General features: G+C 42.8%; 2 protein-coding genes across 4 annotated transcripts; one reads left to right on the top strand and one right to left on the bottom strand.

Moving 5' to 3' along the window:
* Positions 1-4,570: 4,570 nt before the first annotated feature.
* Positions 4,571-9,501, top strand: LOC119323674 (zinc transporter ZTP29). Of its 2 annotated transcripts, none has more exons than XM_037597372.1 (12): positions 4,571-4,817; positions 5,502-5,560; positions 5,672-5,764; positions 5,849-5,938; positions 6,046-6,130; positions 6,233-6,288; positions 6,486-6,542; positions 7,244-7,284; positions 7,729-7,796; positions 7,877-7,933; positions 8,010-8,127; positions 8,913-9,501. In XM_037597372.1, exons 1-12 carry the CDS (start codon positions 4,754-4,756, stop codon positions 8,956-8,958), a joined length of 834 nt encoding a protein of 277 aa, XP_037453269.1. In that variant the 5' UTR covers positions 4,571-4,753; the 3' UTR covers positions 8,959-9,501. The 2 variants fall into 2 exon arrangements, with proteins under 2 accessions (XP_037453269.1, XP_037453270.1); XM_037597373.1 differs by having other exon boundaries at positions 4,576-4,817; positions 6,049-6,130.
* Positions 9,502-10,040: 539 nt separating this feature from the next.
* LOC119323672 (outer envelope protein 80, chloroplastic-like) lies at positions 10,041-20,277 on the bottom strand. Of its 2 annotated transcripts, XM_037597370.1 has the most exons (18): positions 20,163-20,180; positions 18,138-18,227; positions 16,161-16,970; positions 15,979-16,072; positions 15,151-15,233; positions 14,487-14,584; positions 14,305-14,374; positions 13,851-13,944; positions 13,684-13,765; positions 13,475-13,510; positions 12,889-13,042; positions 12,655-12,798; positions 12,353-12,423; positions 11,986-12,064; positions 11,787-11,902; positions 11,513-11,660; positions 10,772-10,841; positions 10,041-10,471 (listed from the first exon to the last, which is right to left on the bottom strand). In XM_037597370.1, the coding sequence occupies exons 1-18, from the start codon at positions 20,163-20,165 to the stop codon at positions 10,317-10,319; spliced, it is 2,397 nt and encodes a 798-aa protein (XP_037453267.1). In that variant the 5' UTR covers positions 20,166-20,180; the 3' UTR covers positions 10,041-10,316. The 2 variants fall into 2 exon arrangements, with proteins under 2 accessions (XP_037453267.1, XP_037453268.1); XM_037597371.1 differs by lacking the exon at positions 18,138-18,227 and having other exon boundaries at positions 10,317-10,471; positions 20,163-20,277.
* Between the last annotated feature and the right edge of the window lie 1,186 nt (positions 20,278-21,463).

Raw genomic sequence — 21,463 nt, 5'->3', positions numbered from 1 at the left:
ATCTCAATATAATTCAAGCAGGCATGCAAAGAGTATATGGGCAGCGGAAAGTAAAGCATACAACTTGCAAGAAAGTAAATGGGGGGAGTTTGGAGGGAGCAAACGCAATGTTGACACGGAGATTTTTGGCGTGGTTCTCATAGGTGGTGCTATCGTACATCCACGTTGATGGAGACTTCAACCCACGGAGGGTAACGGCTGCGCGAGTCCATGAAGGGCTCCACCCACGAAGGGTCCATAAAGAAGCAACCTTGTCTATCCATCATGGCCATTGCCCACGAAGGACTTGCCTCGCTAGGGTACATCTTCACGAAGTAGGCGATCTCCTTGCCCTTACAAACTCCTTGGTTCAACTCCACAATCTTGACGGAGGCTCCTAAGTTACACCTAACCAATCTAGAAGACGCCACTCTCCAATAGGTAATAGATGGTGTGTTGTTGATGAACTCCTTGCTCTTGTGCTTCAATGATAGTCTCCCCAACACTCAACTCTCTCTTACAGATTTGGCTATGGTGGAAAGATGATTTGAGTAGAAAGCAACTTGGGGAAGGCTAGAGATCAAGATTCATATGGTAGGATTGGAGTATCTTGGTCTCAACACATGAGTAGGTGGTTCTCTCTCAGAAAATGAGTAGTGGAAGTGTAGGTTTGTTCTGATGGCTCTCTCCATCAATGAAGAGTGGGTGGAGGGGTATATATAGCCTCCACACAAAATCTAACTGTTACACATAGATTCCCAAACTCAGTGGGACCGAATCAGCGAACACGGTCACACTGATACATGTAAAAATGTGAACGTTAGGATTTTCGGTGGGACCGATACAGTCATCTCGGTGAGACCGATATGCTAGGGTTAGGGCATAATGTAATCTCGGTGTGGCCGATCGCATAAACTCGGTTGGACCGATTTCAGCAATAGGTACACAGAGAGTTGGTCAGGCAAACTCGGTGGGACTGATTCACTCACTTCGGTGGGACCGAAGTGTTACGAAAAGGAAACAGGAAGTTTGCAATGCAGACTCGGTGGGACCGATTTGCTCATTTCGGTGAGACCAAAATGTTACAAAAGGGAAACATAGAGTTTGCAATCCCATCTCAGTGAGACCGAGATCCCTATCAGCGAGACCGAAGTAACTAGGGTTTGTGGCAGTGGCTATGTCAAATGAAACTCGGTGGCGCCGGATAGATCAAATCGGTGGGGCCGAATTTGACTTTAGGTTTAGGACATATGTGGAAATGAGAAAGTGATTGAGGGTTTTGGAGCATATCACTAAGCATTTTGAGCAAGTAAGCCATTAAGCAACACCTCATCCCCTTTTAATAGTATTGGCTTTCCTATGGACTTAATGTGATCTTGGATCACTAAAATGAAAATGTAGAGTCTTGAGCTTGTTGCCAATATATGTCCTTTGCATTTTGAGGGGTCCACATCTATAGTCCATGCCATGCCAATCATTGAACTTTCTGAAATGATCATCTTGAAATAGCATTAGTTCAATGAACTATATGTTGTTAAGAATTTCCAAAACCACCCAGGGATTAGTTGGACTTTCAGATGTGTTATAGCTAAATGGGCCACGGTGCCAGGTAGGTTTAGTTTGTTTTTATCTCTCCCTTTTATCTTTTTTGTTTATTATTGTTAGCCTCTATTTTTGCATTTTCTTTTAGTCCCAAATGAGTTTTGTTTTGAACAAAACTTGGCACATAATTCTAACACAATATATTGAGATGGGACAAAAAGTTTGGGGTCAAAAGGAGTTGTCTAAACATTTTTAGAAATGGAAAAGGCCAATTTAATTGCTGATGGACCACTAAATTAATTTCCAGGGGCATTTTGGGTATTAAAATGAGGCTGGTTTCAACATAACAATTAGCAGGTGAATTTTAGGATAATTTGAACATTTTAGTTTTACTGTTTGAAGAAATAAATATTTGACTTGCATTTTAAATTTGAATTTGAATTGGTTTTCAATCACGGGGCTATTTAGCTTAGTAATCAAGGTGACTTGGCATCATTAGTGTGGAGTTACTGTAGCATGATTCTTGGGGTGTTACAGCAGGTGTCTGATCCAGCGCTCGTCGCGGAGGGCCTCAGCCACAATCATGTTTTTTCTCGTGCAGCAAGCGAACAGGTCTGGGGCGCTGACACATAAGATCATGTCGTTGATCCATGGGTGCAGCCAGAATTTTATCTTCTCTCCATTACCGATGACAAAGCAAATGAAGGCGTTGAATAGGTCGTTGTGTTTCCTGTCAATGGGCATATAGGCAAGCATACCCAAGGCTTATCTGGCTCATTCCAAGATTGTCGTAACCAACGGAGGCGCATTGCGAGCCCCTGGGCTTGCAAGTTAGGTATCCCGAGCACCCCAAACTCTTTTGCCCGGCAAACAGACTTACAGATGACCAAACACTTGTGACTGCGCGCCCCTGAGCTTGCAAGTTAGGTATCCCAAGGCCCCCCAAACTCCTTTGCTCGGCAAACAAACTTCCTGATGACCAAGCACTTGCCCCCGACGACCACCTCCTTGCTCTCCCAGAGGGTACCTCTCCCGAGTTTATGAACAAACCTATGCAACCATATAGGGTGTGCGAATTTGGAACGCCACCATAACAAACAACACACGTTTGAGCATGATCAATCGCCCGTCGAGGCCCATGTGACCGAGCTTCCAACACCTGACTTTGGAAAGTATCTTGTCAAGTAATCTTGGTAATCAGCCATCTTGAGGTTGGAGTCAGCGTACAAAGAGGTGCACGAAATGGCATGCGGGTGGCACCAATGGGCTTGAGTAACTCGGGTTGACGCTAACATTGATGAGAGCAGCAGGACAATCCATGATGGTTACAAACAACATCGACGAGTAGGGGTCTCCCTATCGGAGACCCCGTCCATGGGTATTGCATTCATGAACGCCCCATTGACAAGGACCCTGGAATACATGGTGGACATCCTAGGATTAGGATTAAGTACATGGTGAATCCATGGGCTGGACGAAGAACATGTTCAGTTCTCTAAAAATGAAGAATTAAAGGATCAGTATATGACAAATAATTAAGCTACTTCTTTTGATCCATATTAATTATTGTTGATTTAGCAAAAAGTTATACTAAAACAACGAAGTTGACATGGATGGGGGAGTACAAGGGATGCTTTTATATCGTGATATTCGAACGTTCTTCATGAGGTACATCCGCACTTGGTTGAACTGTTTCTGGGCCAACTAATCGAATTGTTTGATAATCACGAGGTACATCCGCACATGAGATGAAAATGCGGAGGGGCAATCGTTTGATATAACCGAATTTTAATTAATCAAACTCATATTCCGCGGGCCGATTAACCATCACCGTTCCCTTTTTCCAGGCACACAAGCAAAGGTAAGGCAATGTCGTCCGCATGCTCCCGCCGCGCGCTAATGGCCATCCGTACGGAAGCTAATTTGGGCAGGGCGGCAACCGACGGGCAGGCGAGGCCCTCTCATGGCCGCTCGCGCGCCCTACAAAACGCGGCGCCGCGCCACCCCACCCTCTCCCAGGCCTTGCAGAGAGCGACCGAGCCGCCCTCCCCCCGCCCCGCTCCCACCACCGGAATAAACCGCGCCTCGCCGGCCGACCTCTCCCCCTCCTCCTCGACCGCCTAGCCGCTTGCTGTTTGTTTCTTTTGCGCAGGCCCCGTGCAACCGTACCGTACCCGCGAGGAGAGAGAGGCAGAAGCCATGGAGATGAAGAAGATTGCCTGCGCCGTGCTGATCGCCCTGGTGGCCTCCGCCTCCCTGGTCGCGGCGACCACCCCGGCCGCCGAGGCGCCGGCCGAGTCCCCCGGCGCGACCGGCGCGGCCGCCGGAGCAGCCGCCGGAGCCCCGGCCACCAGCGGCGCCATCGCCGGCGCGCCCGGCGCCGCCGCGCTCCTCGTCTCCCTCGTCGCCTACTACCTGCACTGAGACGCGCACGCTCCCACGCGGCGCCACGCAGACGCGTCGGTTGATTTGATTTAAATTTAATTTAATTTCAATTCAATCCACCGATCAACGAATGACCACTCTATGATGATTACGCCGCACATTTATCGGCACTACTACCATGTAATTCCTCTTTTCGACCCGTTTGGTAAACTCAACCCAATCCGCGTCTGTAACCCGTGGCCAATGGCGCCGTGTTATCATTTCATTCGAACAAATTGAATGATATTTGTTGTGATTCTATTCTATTCTATTCCAGCTGTTGGTACTGCCTGCCTTGGTCTCTTCTTTCATTTTTCTTTTGATTGATATGGCATCGGATACTTGATTGGCTTGTGGCAGCCGTTTGGGTTGGAATCTTTGAGAAGATTATCTTTTTCGAAATCTGGTCTTTGAGAAGATATATAAATCGATTGCCTCCAAGACCAGGGAAATAAAAAAGAAGAATTCGAGAAAAATGGTCGTGGGAGAAGGTGCAGTGAGCACCATGATTCATGCCACGCAGACACAGGCCAGTAGTGGCACGATTTTCACTAGTATTTCAATATGCCTTTATTTATATCAGTATTCGCTACAAATAGATTGAAATGCCACAAAGGCAGTTGAGCAGTTCGTGATTGGGAAGCAGTTCCCCTATTCCTCCCTCCCTCCAACCCATCCCCATCCTCCCTCCCTCATGATCCCTCCGCTCCACTAGTCGTATCTCCCTCTCCTCGCCTCCCCTCTCTCCGCTCCTCGGCCGGCGGCCCCTCAAACCCTAGGCGCGAGCGCGAGCGCGAGCGCGGCGGAGATGGAGCAGCACGTGCTGGTGGCGCTCGCCCTCTCCTTCGTCGGCGGCCTCAGCACCTCCCTCGGTACGCGCCATCCCGCCACAGATTCTGATTCTCTCCCCCCGAGCCCCAACCCGGCTGCTTGCTGCCGGCTTGACCGCCACCGTGTGTCTGTCGCCTGACTTGAGGATTTTCAGCGTTTGCGCGGCCTTTTCGGGGATAATTCTAGCATCTTCTTGTTCAGTCGTGTTACACAATTATTAGAAAAGAACCCAGTGCCTTGCTATTTGCAAAGAGACGGAGTTTTGTGCCGTGTTACATGAACCCAGGCAGGACAACTAGTCATCAATCGCCGCAGCCCAACATTCATCAGAATGCATAGATAGATGAAGCTGGTAGTCCAGGGGCCTGTCAGACTGATTTACAGAGCGCCAAAGCTAGTTCCACGCCGAGGTTATGGCTTTCCTATTGTTTTTATGACGCTCAGGTTGTAACGGCAAACCTTGCTTGTTGGCCTAACACGGTTGCCTAATGCGCCTCCACGTGCTAGTCAGCAGTTTCTGATGCTTGTACTCCCTCCGTTCCAAAATATAGTGCGTCCTCGGTTCCCGTGCTTCAACTTTGACCATAAATTACTGCGGCGGGAGCAAAAGTAAGTTGAACCTTGAAAAGCGCGGGCGCACTATATTTTGGAACGGAGGGAGTACGTGATATCCTGCGAGGATTCTTTGTGACCGCTTAAGCTGAGCTCAAGATTTGTGTCTTCAGGTGCGCTGCTCGTGATCGTCAACCCTTCCCCTGACCTTAAGAGGCTCGGCCTCCTCCAGGTCATCATCAACTGCCTTTTTTTTAAGTTATTGATTATCTGTCCTTTAGGTAAGTAAAAGTAATGGTTGTCCGATTGTTCGTGTTCTATGTATTGCTCATGCTACATGCAGGGCTTTGCTGCTGGACTTATGTTGAGCATCTCGTTTCTAGACTTGGCACACAATGCACTCAACTCCATTGGCTTCTTGAAGGCTAACCTTTGGGTGGGTTAGATCTTTCTTGCAGTTTTAGAATCCATGTCATGAAACTTCAGTCTATCTCAGATAACACATTGCGATATCTTGCAGTTCTTTGCGGGAGTTCTTTTCTTTGGTTTCGTTGTCAAGTTTATTCCAGAGCCAACCTTTGTCCCAACAACTGATGCAAGCAAGAAAAAGGTTGGAATGAACAATCCTCGGGGATGTTTCCAGCATCATTCATATCAAATCTGTTTTCTTACCAAAATAAGTGGGCTGAATAGAAGTTGGTTTTCTTTTGTGGAAAGCAGACTGATGATGACGGGTCAGGCAAAGATATGATGAAAAAACATCGCCGGCAAGTCTTATTCAGTGGCATCATTACTGCTGTTGGTAAGTTACTGCCTCTGTTTTTATATACTCAGCATATTAGCTTTGACTGAAGTCAAACATTCATCACAATCGTTTTGACTTTGTACTTATTCTGAGCTGCAGGAATTAGCTTGCACAATTTTCCTGAGGGAATGGCAGTATTTCTTGGATCCGTGAAGGTAATGCCGTCGTGTATTCATCTCAGTGTAGTGGCATCATTGATTTGCTAAGAGGACGTTTTGCACCTTGCATTTTTTTACAGTAGAAAAATTACTGGAGCATAGCTTGGTTGTTTTGGTTTTCCAAGGGTTCATGCACCTTTTTTATTACTATTTATAGCTTGCACTAATTATATTCGGTTATAACGAAAATGCAGGGTCTTCGCGTGGGAGTTAACTTGGCTATCGCTATTGCTTTACATAACATACCCGAGGTATATAAATCAACCTATCAGCCTTTCTGGTTAAGTAGCCTAAGAATTCTTATATGCAGCTATGTATTGCACCATTGGCACTTAGGATAGCCCTTGGGGTGCTCTTTGTAAGAAGATTCAACTGCCATGAAAAATTTGTTTGTTATAGTGTACCAGGGAGTCAATATATAGGTTTGATATATGAAAGCCCAATCTCATGGCAAACTAATTCATGGCAAGACAAGAGGGCCGTGATGAATCTTAACTCATTTGCAGTGTTGTTTTGCCATGAAGTTTCGAGTATTCTGATATTTGCTAGGTCTCCACACTATCCAACTTTTATATTTTTCCTTTTGATCTGTGTAGTTCAGTTTGATGCTTAGTGACCATAGTAGAATTAGTTGGCATCAAACATATCATTACGTACAAGGGAGAGTTTGCAAATTGTGTTAGCAGGATCTATTATTTTGAAAGAAATTACTACACGGAAAATTAAATAATTCCATTTTATGGAGAGAAATTAAAAAGAAGCCATAGTTCTACAAAATCATACTCCCACCGTCCCAAAATAAGTGTTGCTGATTTAGTACAAAGTTGTGCTAAATCAGTTACACTTATTTTGGGACGGAGGGAGTATATCCGAGACTGCTGACAGTCTGACATGTTGCCAATTTCCTTTTTGATCTACTATCCTAACTAGTTGACACTTTTTACCTTCTCAGGGGGTTGCTGTAGCTCTGCCACTCTATTTTGCTACCAAAAGGTACCTGTTTTCCCCATGTAGAGATGAATAATTAGTGAAGTTTGAAGTTCACACCAGCTTTCACAAATGAGTCTTGAGTCCACTACCGCAAGTGCTACGAATTCTTGGTTTTCTGTAGCCAAATGTTATAAGTTGGTTACACAAATATAAGTCATGCTTGTTATGCATTATCATTAAATGACATACAATCTAAGAACTTCTCAAATGTGGCTCTGATCTTGGCTATGTGAGCTTTATCTGTTCTTCCAGTCTTAAAGGGCGATTAGATTCCAAAGCACCTACAAAGCATGACCATGTTTGAAATGATTGTACTTTAGAAAGAAGGGAAATTATAATTTCTCTTTATAGCTCAATATTTCCTTTTATTCCTTTTGTCATTATTGGACTTACTTTTTTGCAGCTGATAATGTTTCTCTGTGTTTCCTTCTTTCTTGCATATCAAAGCAAATGGCAAGCATTTAAATATGCAACACTCTCTGGTTTGGCTGAGCCACTAGGAGTATTTTTTGTAGGTATGCTATTTTTGTGAGCCTTTCTGTAAGATTATTCTTTAATAACCTATCGACCACTGATGCAAATGTGATTACTGCAGCTGTCTTGTTTCCGAGCAACTTAAATCCTGAAATTCTTGAAGGCCTACTTGCATCAGGTTAGTCTGTTGGTAGAGCTAAAACGTGATATTTCATGCTTAGTAATTTGTTGACTTCCCATTTGTCTTTACGCAGTTGGTGGTGTTATGGCTTTCCTCACTTTGCATGAGTTGTTACCTCTAGCATTTGACTATGCTGGCCAGAAGCAAGCTGTCAAAGCAGTCTTTGTTGGCATGGCCGTCATGTCTGCGAGGTTTGTTGATGTCTCTGAACAAAGGACTTGTCTGTATAGTTCTGAAGCACTTCTACTCTGTGATTTGAGAAAAAACAACTAATATCTATGTTAGAGGGTGGTAATTGAGTTCTTGTATTCTACTCCCTCTATCCCATAATATAAGAGCATTTTTGACACTAGTGTAGTGTTAAAAACACTCTTATATTATGGGACGGAGGGAGTAGTTGATAGTATCGTAGCAGATTGACATCATATGCTGTTGGCAGTGAGTGCATCACAGAGAAAATGAGTAAATGACTTATGTTCTATCATCTATAGGGTGAATTTATGGCATGAAGGTTGCATTAGTATAATAATATGTTCGCAGCAGTGTTTGACAATAGGCTTAAACATACCGGTCCCTTTACCCAAACATGGCATAATAATATGTTTGCAGCAGTGTTTGGCAATAGCCTTAAACATACTGCTCCCTTCACCCAAGCAAAGATATGGACCTGAGTAAATTTTGTCAGCAGCCATATGCATTAATGCAATCATCAATAGTCATTAGCCAAATGCATCTGTGTTATGCCCATATTCGCACAATTCTAACCTGCCATACGCATTTTCACAGTACAAATGCATAACCCACATTCCTTCACACTTCACAGCACATGCTAATTTTGACACAATTGCTTTTCATTATCACGTTGTTATACACAGCCCCATGCCTTGAAAGCAGAGGACACTGTTATATTCTTGGAAAATAAGCAGCAACATTATTCTTTTCTCTACATACCTAATTTGCGGTTCCACATTGGCAGCTTGTATTTCCTGGAGATCAGCCTACCGAAGGAGATCAGCTTGTGACATATGACTGCACCACTGCAACTATACCAGCTGTTCATAGTGTCTTCTGAAGCCCGAGAACTTTGCCACACGTCAACCTTTCTTTGTGCTCTGAAGGCAAGGACCAAGAAACAAGATGGGATTGCATTCGCCATGTGTAGCATACACTATTACTCCTCGTCATTGTGTCTGACCGTTGTTTACTACTCCCTCCGTTCGAAATTACTTGTCTTGAAAATGGATGTATCTAGAACTAAAATACGTCTAGATACATCCATTTTCGCGACAAGTAATTCCGAACGGAGGGAGTAGGAAATACAGCAGTGTGGCGACCCATATGCGGTGGCTGGACATCCCTCATTTTGTTGTTTAAGAGAATCATATGGGGTGACAGACACAACCGCTGGGTTTGCTGTCCAGTAAGAAGATGCAACTAGAACTGATTTGTGGCATTCCGATTCGACACTTTTAAATACCTGCTCACAATCATGGCTCCAGACTGCAGTTGGTCCTGTTAACCCTTTTGATTGTGTTGAAAGTTTATACATCATCAATTTCTTTTCTCTTGCCATATAGAGTATTTAAAAGCAATCTTGCTTTGGAGTACTGTTTCCAACTGGCTCGTTGAAATGATGTTGTGTTTGCCCATGGGGCCTGTTGGGACTTTGGTGCTAGAATTTCTAGACTGAGTCTACTTGGATTATGATTTCATCCAAAGGTAGGTGCAAAGAAATTAGGAACTGTACTTGAAGAATCAATCGCCTTCACCAAATTCTCTCTTGCCGTGATTGTTTTGCTGTCACTCACGAGATGTTGCACATGAGCATTGCGGTTAGTTATATTGTTGCTCACGAGATGTTGCACATGAGCATTGTGGTTAGTTACAACTCATAACACGACACTGATCGTTCAGATTATCATTACAAACTTGGAGATGAGGAAAGTCCATCGAGCTGAACATGGTGACATTCCCAGGAATATGTGTTGGCCAAATTGTTCAAAGTTTCAAACAACCTAGCGGGATGGCTACCTGGAGCCGCTGCATTACATGCAAACATGGCTTGCTGGATTCAAGCAAGCATGCGGCGCATTACCAACACAGGTCCTCAATTTTGATTTCTTAGCTCAAATTTTCATATCAACAAAACTCGCTGCGACTTGCCAGCTGGAGAACCTTCTCTGGTTGTGGCTTCCAGCAAAGTTTACACAGGATTGAAGGAATGGAGAACTGTATATGTTCAGGCAATCTGGGCTACACAAAATTTGCTTTGCGGAAACTTCTATCGACATCGCAAAGACGACAGCACTATCCCTAACAGTGCATGCTCAGTAAATCAGATTAAGGCTGACAGAGATCAAATAACAGACACCTCGACAGTTTAATTTCTGTGCCCAACCCCAAAGTGAAATCGTCTTGCTTGTTTGTCATTGAAAGCGTATTCAAGTCTCAAAGGTCCCAGCGGGGAGTCCACACGGATGCCAACACCATACCCGTAACCGCTTCCTGGCTTCCCACGTGCTCCTGCTGGGTCACCTAAAAAAAACGACGAGAGATTGCGCAAATGAGAAGAGGTGATACATCAAAATTGCTCTACAAAATCAGGAGGTGGAACCCCTGTCAGGCCTGTTCCAGCAGCAGCAAAATCTTCTAACTAGAATAGGGGCCAAAAGCAATAGTTTTCTTCATTCTGAATCTGAATTGGAGATTTTTCCTCAAACCCAAAACAAGGCTTAGAGAATTTGAGTACATGTACAGAGCCAGCCTGCTTTCGAGACCACAGATATGGACTAAAAATTATATATCACAGCAAAATGTGAGTACAACATGACTTACCAGGAACTGTTGGACCAGAGCCAAGATCACTACCATAGTCACCAAAGACCACACCTTCCAACGGACCAAACTACACAGAAAATGACAACTGTGAGTAATCAAAGCAGGCTGATTTTTTTTTCTTTAATGCAAATCATACGGCAAGCATAACATACATCAGAGTAGCACAAGAACTAGTCAAATGCATTTGATGTCATGGCAGGTAGCAATCATGAATAGTCCACGATTAAAGTACTAATTTTCCAGCCATGAAATTATGTATGACAAGTAACAAATCATTGGATCATTAACACAAGTACAGAAATAATTCAAAATAGTTTGTCATTGACAAGTAACAAATCATTGGGTATTCAAAATAGTACCCTCCTATGCGTGGCTAAGAAGGGCCATGCATGCACAGGTACCAGGTTGCACGCCTGCATAATGCAGTTAATATGTGTCCAACATGGATTGGAGATGTTACACTGAACTGCATGTGTATTTATTTATTTTTGTCTCAAACAAAATAATCGATTTACTGTTATATTCTTAAATACGAGCAAATAAGACTTCATCCTAAAATTGCAAACTAAATCAAATACTGCATTTTTAGTTTTCTCTTGATATGTGTGCATTGATGTTGCTGACTAGTTCTTTATGAGAATAGCATATGGTTGTGCGCATTTTATGTAGAGGTGTTTCATGTGGATGTTCAGTTTAAACAAATAACTTAATATTGCGAACAAGAGAGGCAAGGCTTACCAAGCGGCAAGAGACTTCACCACTACCAACTGCATATGAGCGGCCAGAACCAACAGCACCTTCTTCATATCCTCTTACACTGTTTGTCCCACCAATTGCAAATGCTTCATGAGGCGAAAAGTTTCCCTCCACATGACCTCCAGAAGCACTAGATCATAGAATAAAATGATATATTAGGTAACATAACAACAAAAATGTAAGTCCACTGTGTGCAGACCTCCAGGTTAAACTGATGTTTTCACTATTGGTATGGCACGGCATGCCTAAAACATACCTTAGAAGAAGTCGGGCAGGACCAATTTCATAGCTCTGCCTCAAACGGGCTGTCACTCTGTTGAAACTAAGCCACTCTGGAAGAATGGGCAGACCTTGCTCGACGTTGAAAACAAACTGGAAGCAGTAACAACAGTATGATATAAGAAATTGTCACAGCAAGATTAGAAAATAGTAAAATGCAGAGGATAAATACTAACCATTGTAGAGCTATGATCTCCAGAGTCTGTGTAGACACTTTCAAGCTTAGCAAGTAATGTATCATCATAAGGATTTCCGCTGCATTTTCATGACAGGACTATCACATTTCGAATAGTAACTTAATCTGACAACTGTATTCATGATGTACACTGTTATGTACTCCCCCCGTCCCTAAATATAAGTCTTCTTAGAGATTTCTATATGAAGTACATATGAATGTATATAGACATATTTAGAGTGTAGATTCACTCATTTTGCTCCGTACGTAGTCCATATTAGAATCTCTAAAAAGACTTATATTTAGGAACGGAGGGAGTATATACTTGTGGTACAAACTAAAGTTGAATGAGAAATCAGGATTGAGACCTTGCAGTTAATTGGCTGTTATAGAAATCTCTGATCATAGGATTGCCTTTATCATCACGAGCACCAGCATGCTGCATAGAAAGTGTCAACAGAAAGCAGTTAGGCTATTTTTAGGGAGAGGTAAGCAAAGGAAACAGTAATGCATATTTATACGGTTCAATCAACAAAGTTAGTACCAACATCACATGAGTACACAACTATGTCTGCTTTAGACTTCTGCTACAACTATTAATACAACTATATAGGCCTACATGCAGGGGAAAAGGCGAATCGATTACTACAACTCTTATTCACGTGTTTACCTGAAATATCAATCCAAGAGTACCACTCCATTTAGGCCTGAAAGGTCGGCTATATTCAATGCCAGCAGTTACCCGTCCAATTGTAATAGGACTATGGTCAGGATGCTCCCCACCATGGATAAGTGTTCCAGGGGTCCTAGAGTTCTGACAAGGAAAACTATCGTAAGCGCATGCACATGATTCACAGCTGATTGAATCATCGAACTGTGATGATATCATACTAAAGGTAAATACCTGAACCATGACAGTTCTGGAGGTCCTCTTATTGTCACCGTCAATCCAAGGGTCAGTGTAGTTTAAACGAAATATAGAATCTATTTGGCCCCTCTCTAGTGAGAGATTCAACTTCTTGTTCCTCCCAAAAACATTCCGCTGAGAATATGCAAAGCTGTTTAAAAACTCCAGTGTGAGGTAAAAAAAAAAGATTTAGAACTTCCTAGTTTAACCAGGCAGGTATAAGATAAATAACAAAATTAAAACCAACATCTAAAATTGCCAGTTCCTAAAGTCATGCTTGGGCTTTGGAGGGTCATCTTAACTTTAGCCCTACAATGTGATGGCGGGGCTTGAGAATAGCTCATATCATGAGCACGAGCCCCTTTCTAACTGATACATTTTAAGCCTATAGTTAATTATGAACAGGTTATATGTCAGGTTGCTTCTTGGAATTGTTAGTTATTTTAGAAAGGCTCGAAGCTCAGTTGGAGCTAAGAACGATTAAATCTTCAAAGTATTACCATGGCAATATTATTACATAATTAAACAAGCCATATTCCATCCCAGAGGAAATAAGATAGTATTTACTGAGGAATCTACTGACCTGCCTATTAATCCAGAAAGAGGCCCATTTGTTATCCTGCACAGAAAATAGCATGGTATATGTTAAGACAATTGTTTTGTATATAGGCCACATATGGTATTCGAAATCCAGTACATAACAAACTACCTCAGCGCCTCACAGGTTAAGAAACATACATTATGAAAGCATACAATTCACTCAATGGGGTTCACTAAATAAACAGCACTAACCCACTCGAAATGCCACCACCAGCAGAGAAACCACCGGATTTGCGTTCAACAAGATTCATGACAAGATCCACCTTATTAGAATCTGCACAAGACAATAGATAAGAGCACAGGTACTTGAGAAAATGAAGACCAGCTTCAAGAAAATGGGAATTATAAATTAGCTTCACCTCCCACAGGCTGCGGAATTATTGTGACATCCTCCATAATTCCCATAGTGAGTATTGTTTCAACATCTCTTTTCACTTGTGCTCTATTGTATGCCTATTTTCATCATTAATAAGATAGATAAGATGTCCATTACAGCATCAAGGCTAGAGGACAGCAGTTTCAAATTGACATCAAACCAAGCCTACATACACAAAAACTATGCAAGCATGATCCGATTCCAACCACATTTGGTATATTGTTGACATCCTTTTAACAATAGTACTTGTAGTTTTGGTCATGGTATTTGCATAGCAACTTCCACACCACACTAAAAATACTTAAACGTATATCACCATATACCGGTATACCAAAGTGTGAAATGAGAACTGTTCATAAAATCATGGATATCATCAATAATACGTGCAAAGTAGATTAAAATACAAATACAGCAAGTAACTTCTAAAATGCTCTGACCTGACCCTTCTTGGTGGTAAGCTGCTGAAGTATGGTCTCTGGTTTTGTTTTCCCGATAGTTGGTTCACCACTAATGATAGAGAGATGGAAAGAGAAAGAAGATACAAATGATCAGAGTAATAAATGGCCATAAAACACTAATCAGCAAAGAGGATCTCACTAAGTCAAGCTATGATTCTCACGTTCTTCTATCCAGAAAGCGAATATTGATATTATTAACCTCAGCTTCAGAAACTTGTAGCCTTAGAATTCCTCCAGAAAGGATCTCAGCATACGAAACCTGAAATAAAATCAAGTGCCTTCGTTGATTTACCATTATATAGCAATAAAATATTACTTTACTAGCTAAAATTGTAAATAATATTGCTTCTTACCAAAAAATGGTACGCACCTAAATGTTTGCTAGACACAACTAACATGTTAGCAACTCCCACACATTCAATTTTTTTCTCGCATCACGTTTCTAGTTTGTTACAATTAAGAACATGTAGAATCAAAAGCATGGCGTGACAATTAAGTTCCATATACATAGCAGGAACCAGGAAGTAAGAAACAACAGGTAAAACAGAACTATGTTGTATGCCCTACCAATTTGGAACTGGTGACAGGTGAGATGTAAATGATGGCAAGTGCATTACAAAAACAGAAATTGACAACTCAAGTCCTGTGGAACTAGAAGCCAAGAATATATAAAGCATATACACTTGTTCCTTAAGACAAGTGCAGCAGATGCCTATTGTTCAGCAATGTTCTCAAACAAATTGCAATACATCACCAAATAGAAGAAAACAAAAAATTATGCAAAATGGTAGAATATGAATATATATTAATTGCTTCCCCACCTACCATGCCAGTAAGACCGCGCTCCTGATACCATCCGTTAATGGACTTAATCACTTGATCTAAATGTCTTATGTTGATTATTTTCCCTGCATAATGCAAACACCAATCATAGGTCTCAAGAACAAATCTTAGAAGCTAATAATAATAGACTAATATTAAAAAAATCGTTTCTCTTTCTTTTAGAGAAATAATATTTGAAGAAACATGCAGGAGGAACTACATGTTCTGTTAAAGAAGAGATATACACCCCACACTCAAGTGAAGAGGACTTGACCAAGGCTATAGAATTGTACACTCTCCCACCAAACTGAGGCCAACTCAGTTCCTAATTCAGTAGTTTTACATCATTTCTCTATAAAGAAAGGATACTGAGAGATTATGTCACTGTAGATGGACCTATTTTACCATAGATTTCTATGCAGTGTAGAAAAACAGGCTTTAAGATTAAAACTAAACCAACAACAAGAACCATGTGAGTCCGCATAAAAGGCGTGCTTTATTTGCCATGTCGCTTTTGCATTGTAACTGTCGCATAATTATGCTGCACAGTTCAATCTATTGGTATCATAATAGGACCAAAAACGGTGATAATTTTTCAATGCAGGCCTCATTTTAGACCAATGTTACATTAGATAAAATAGGCATGGTATGGGTAATTCTCTTATGCATTCTAGATATCTCTGTGCCAGACAAATTTACATACTTAAATGGACTAAAGCTAACATGCAGTGTTGGTTCATGTAGCACTGTGCAAAGTAAATCAACACACTCGGTTACACAAATGAATAACCATATCTAACGTAACAGACTCTTAAACATGAGAACAAGTACCATGGCGGTCGCGAAATGAGTCATCTAGGAACTTGGAAGGCAGCATGTTGGCACCCTCACAGACCAGCCCGTGGAAGTCCTGGTTCGGCTCCACCTAAACAACAGAACATCCCAAATTTCTCAACCTTCAACTCCAAAAATAAGCCACGGGAAAGGGATTGGGGAACAGGCAAAATCCTGACCTCAAAGACAAGGCGAATGCCGTCGCGGGTGTCGACAGCAACGGGCATGCAGGAGCGGAAGAGGCCACTCTCCACCACGCGGTGCACATCCTCCTGCACCTCCCTCACCGTGAGCGCCGCGTTGGGGCGGCACGCTCGCAGGGCCGCGGCGGCCGCCTCCTCCAGCTCGGGCCTCTCGAGGGGCTCCCCGTCCTTTCCCCGCACCGCCACCTCGCTGATTAGGACTCGCTCCTCGCCCCCGGCCCCGCCGCCGTCCTTCCCGTGCCTCCGCGGCAAGGGCGCGGCCGGCGTCTCGGCCCGCGCGGCTGGGACGCGGGGGAACGACGCGGCGACGCGGCGGGCCGCGGCGTCGATGGCCCGGCCGATGTGAGCGAACGGGGGGAGCGCGGCGGAGAGCAGGGCGTGCGCCGGGGCAGGGGCCGGGGAGGCGCGCGGGAGCTTGACGCCGGAGGAGATGAAGCGGACGCCGTCTCCACGGGGCCCCATGGCCGCCGCGCCGGACGTGTGGACTGGGGTGGCGGGGTTCGGCGGTGGGATAGGGTTTAGGGTTTTGGTGACGAGGCGGGGGAGGCCGCGAGGGTTTCGCCCGCCATGGCTGATCGGGGGACGGAGGCGTAGTGGCGGCGACTGGCGAGCTGTGCTCCGGAGTGGACGGCTTGCTGATGGTGCAACGGCAGCCGTTCGATGTCCTCCTGTGATCCGTTCGGTGGAGCCTGCGCGAGTGTGCGTGAATCTGATCCGTTGGCTGGTTAATACTTCTACCAGGGATTTGACGCGACCAAGATTAGCAGCTATTTTGTTCCTGCCTTCCTGGGCCAGTTAGATTAGTGTTAGATTTTTGCCATGCTACCCCCTTCCACATAATGGAACGAGTTGTCAGTGATTGACTGGGAAATGTATATTTGCACACAAATCAGACCAGGTGGAGGGACTCCTCCCCGATGATTCTCAAAAAAACAAAACTGGATCCTAGACAATGCAGCTGACAATTTTTATTCAAGAACAAAGGACAGACCAAAGTAGTAAAAGATTCTGAAAGGTGAAAAAAAAATCCAGACTGCATCAACACTGCACATTAAAGTAGTACTATAACCAAATTCAGTCTATTCATGAAAGTAAATGTTTTGAATAAATAAAAAGTTTTTTTCTCATTTATGCCACTAGTTATATCCCACTACTCAGTTTTGCCACTAAGAATTTCAACTGCTCAAAAATACCATCGCTTCGTTAGGCACATGCTCAAAAGTGCCACTGGACACCATTACTGTGAGCTCGAATCTCGTTTGTCATGTTATAATGACCAAAACTAGATCATTAATGGCACGCGTTGCTGCGCCCGTATATTTCTACAATAAAATGGTAGGTATTTCTAAAAATAAATAGGCATACATCAGAATAATGAGACATCAAGGTAATATAAATAGCATGATGTAATATACTCCCTCCGTTCCTAAATATTTGTCTTTCTAGAGATTTCAACCAATGACCACATACAGAGCAAAATGAGTGAATCTACACTCTAAAATATGTCTATATACATCCGTATGTTGTGTCTATTTGAAATGCCTAGAAAGACAAATATTTGGGAACAGAGGGAGTAGTTGTTACACCTCAGGAACAATGCAACAGGGTGATCATTGGCAGACCATAAAAGGCCTTCTTGGGCTCAATTTTGATCTCTAGTACATGAATTTATGCATAAACTGTGCAATTTTGAAAGCTTTGAAATCTAACCTACAAGAGAATCATTCTATAAGAAAATCAAACCTGAATTTATGCTTGAAGCTGAACAATGTTGGAAGTGCTAACGTATAATAAAATTATTCTTTGAGAAAAGCAAACCTGAATTTATGCATGAAAATGAACAATGTTGAAAGCTTCAGATCTAGTTTTTGCACAAAACAATAACTCTAAAAAACCTCGATGCAAGCATACACGTCCACAACATTACATCTGTCCACAAAGCTAAAACTATACCAATTGTTGATGCTTTAACGGTCGTCCTTTTGTAATTTTCTCTTCATGGACAGATGCGTACCCGGCTGCATCTCTAAAAAAACCTTGAACCTTTGAGAGATCAAGTAAAGAAATGTATGGATATATAATTCAAATGTCATGCACATAAACCATACAATTATGCATATTTGATGTGAGAGACTAATATTCGATGTAGAGATAGCTTGTAACAACAAAGTTAGCCATAGGGTACGTCGTAGGGGAACAATCAAAATCTGACATTTGAGGAGATTTTATTTGTCCTACTACAGGCACACATTGGCGAAATACAGAACTGGATCATAGCATCACGAGACATAAGTAGACAATTCCAAGCTACAACAGCATTAATAAAATCCCACATAGGATTGAAGTAGCATATATATGGCATGTTTCTTTCTACGATGAAGCAGTTACAATCAACTGAAACTTTCTGCCCAACTATTAAACATGTTAACATATATTACCGGTATAAGTATAGGAAAACCCTAGATTACAGTAGTGCAGCTTAACATTTTTCAAAATTCGCCAAACTGTATAATATATGGAGTGTACCAATTAATTGAAGGTCTAAGATAAAGTAGGCGGTGTAGGTAAATGCAGACATCATGATGGCACCCTCGAAAATGATGAAGAGGACAGTGCATGGTGTGCCACAATGCCCTATTCCAGATAAACTTCAACCCACTGCTTCCATTCACAAAACACCCTTTTTTGCTGATGACAAGGTCTGCAGCTTTGATTTTCAGAATAGTTAATTTACCACATGAAATTAATCCATACAGCCAAGCAAGATTATCTAAAGAGCTCATGTCCTACATTCCGCGTAAGCTTGTTGTATTAGTTCCCCTGCAATCTTAGAGATGGTCTGAGTAACTCCATGCAGAATAAGCATGTCAAATATAAATAATCAATCAGCAAAGCAAAAACTGACCAAAATCTACAACTGTATATGTCTCCATTAACTTCAGAAGAAAGTAATTCTGCTCAAGGAGTCTTAGGTTCATTGGCAACAAAACTTTCAGATAGGATTATATGTGCTGTCCTATATAAATGTTTGATGATTGTATGGTAGAACTGACTATAATTGTATGATTGGCCAAATTAGCCAGTAATAGTAATTAAACTATACTCTGGCTAGTAGTATTACATACTCGGCGTTATCCCGAAGAAAACTGCAGGTGAATCTCTTTAAAAAAACTGGTAAGAACAATTCTATGCCATTGTTTAGACATTTCAATGGCAATAGTTGAGATAGGTATGCCTAAAACAACTACTGATGTAATGATTATGTAGTTTACTTATCAGATAAGAACAATTCTACTGTCTCGGTGGACTACATCTTGGGACCCAGCAAATCATTTAGCCATGTTAAGTTGTTAGCTGTACCCATTTATGAAAAGCTAAGTTTAGGCCATGAGCAAAATAAGAGCATCTAGGATCCACCTAGGTAGCAAAAGAGCAGAGTTCAGGCAAAGTCCAGAACTACAAGTTGTATCCTATGAACTAATTGAACATCAAGAACAAAAAAGATAACCTTTGTATGTGATTTTTCCAAAGAAATGTTGTTGAGACATGTGTGTACCATGGACTTTCAGGATCCCTTCATTGGGTTCCATTTCCTTCATCAGCGACCGGCCGCCTGTGATCGTCAACACCTGGGTGTGGGCTCAATCCGCTATAATCAGTCACAACCTGGCCAGTGATGCCCCTGTGACTTGAGCTCCGGGTGCTGTATTTTTAAGCTAATTGGGCTCGCCAGATATGACGGTTGTAACTGCACAGACGCCCATTGCAAGGGAAGCTGCTCCGCTGCTAGAGCATGGTAGGGTTTCGTCCCACGAGATAAGAGATGAAGCCAAGGGGTCAAACAAGCGGCGGACGTTATACGGGAGGCGCGAGAGGAGGTACTATGACGGCGATGAGGACGGGGGCTGCAGGGCACCTAGGATCCATCCAGGTCACGATGAAGAGGAGAGGTCGGGAGGAGAAAGGGGCGTAATTTACCATCAGCGCGACGACAAAGATCCATGGGCAGGGACCCAGGCACCCAACAAGAGGGCCTCCGTTGAGATGTTATCATCCGCCTGCTTGGCGCGACGGCCGCCGCCTAGGTTTACTGCTTCTCAAGGGATTTTTTGCGATAGGGAGAGAAGGGGAAGGAGACGTACCGACTACCTCTCTCTACAGAGCAATACCAAGCAACAAGTGCAATCAGAAAGCCCATATTGGCCCAATTAACCATATAAGGCAGAATTTGTTACGGGAATAGCTGCCCTAGAAACATCCATCCAGGAGTCGATCGGACGGCTAGAAAATGTTCATCCACAAGATCCGATGGCCAAAAACCTTGATGGCCTGAGAGGGCAGGAAAAGTGCTCGGTTATAATGTCTTTAAATATCTATGGGCCAACATGTCAGCTTTCCGTCTATCTCACTATAATAAAGTGTGGGTCCCATTTGATCCCAACGACGCTCTTATTTTCCTCTAAAATGGTTCACTTGCTTACTCTTGACGAGTGGAGCCCACAGTTATCATTGTGATAAAGAGAGAGCTGACATGTGGGTCTAGGGGTATTTTTGTCATATAAGATGGTCAACGGGTTTGACCTGACAATAATGATGTCTAATGGCATTTTTTGAGGGGCCAATTCCAGTTCTGCCCCTAACTCAAACCCACTACTCAGTTTTGCCCCTAATTTTTAGGTATGCTCAGTTTTGCCCCTCCGCCGTTAGTGTCACTTATAGAAATGCCCTTTTATGCCGTTACCATCCGGTCAAAGGACTTTGACCACCCAGAAAAAAATAGCAAAAAAAATCAAAAAAATCTGAAATTTTGTGGGATCGAAGATAGTCATGTCCGCAAGGCGCGTGCAAATTTGTGTGCCGTTCGGACACCCTGAGAGCTCGTGGCAAAGGAAATCATAAATTTTGTATGCATGTGAACAGTAAATTCGAAAAAATAGAAAAAAATTCAAAAAAATATGAAATTTTGGGGAACTGAAGATACTTAGGTGCACAAGATGTGTGCACATTTTTGTTGTGTTTGGACATCGTATGAGCCCGTACGAGCTCGTAGGAGCTAAACTTTATTTTTTTCTCCGCGAGCTCCTACGATGTCCAAACACAACAAAAATGTGCACACATCTTGTGCACTTAAGTATCTTCAGTTCCCCAAAATTTCATATTTTTTTGAATTTTTTTTCTACTTTTTCGAATTTATTGTTCACATGCGTACAAAATTTATGATTTTCTTTGCCACGAGCTCTCAGGGTGTCCGAACGGCACACAAATTTGCACGCGCCTTG

This window comes from Triticum dicoccoides, chromosome 6B (assembly GCF_002162155.2).
Source record: "Triticum dicoccoides isolate Atlit2015 ecotype Zavitan chromosome 6B, WEW_v2.0, whole genome shotgun sequence".
In the NCBI taxonomy this organism is placed as follows: Eukaryota; Viridiplantae; Streptophyta; class Magnoliopsida; order Poales; family Poaceae; genus Triticum; species Triticum dicoccoides.
This window is presented reverse-complemented; position numbering and strand designations above follow the sequence as displayed.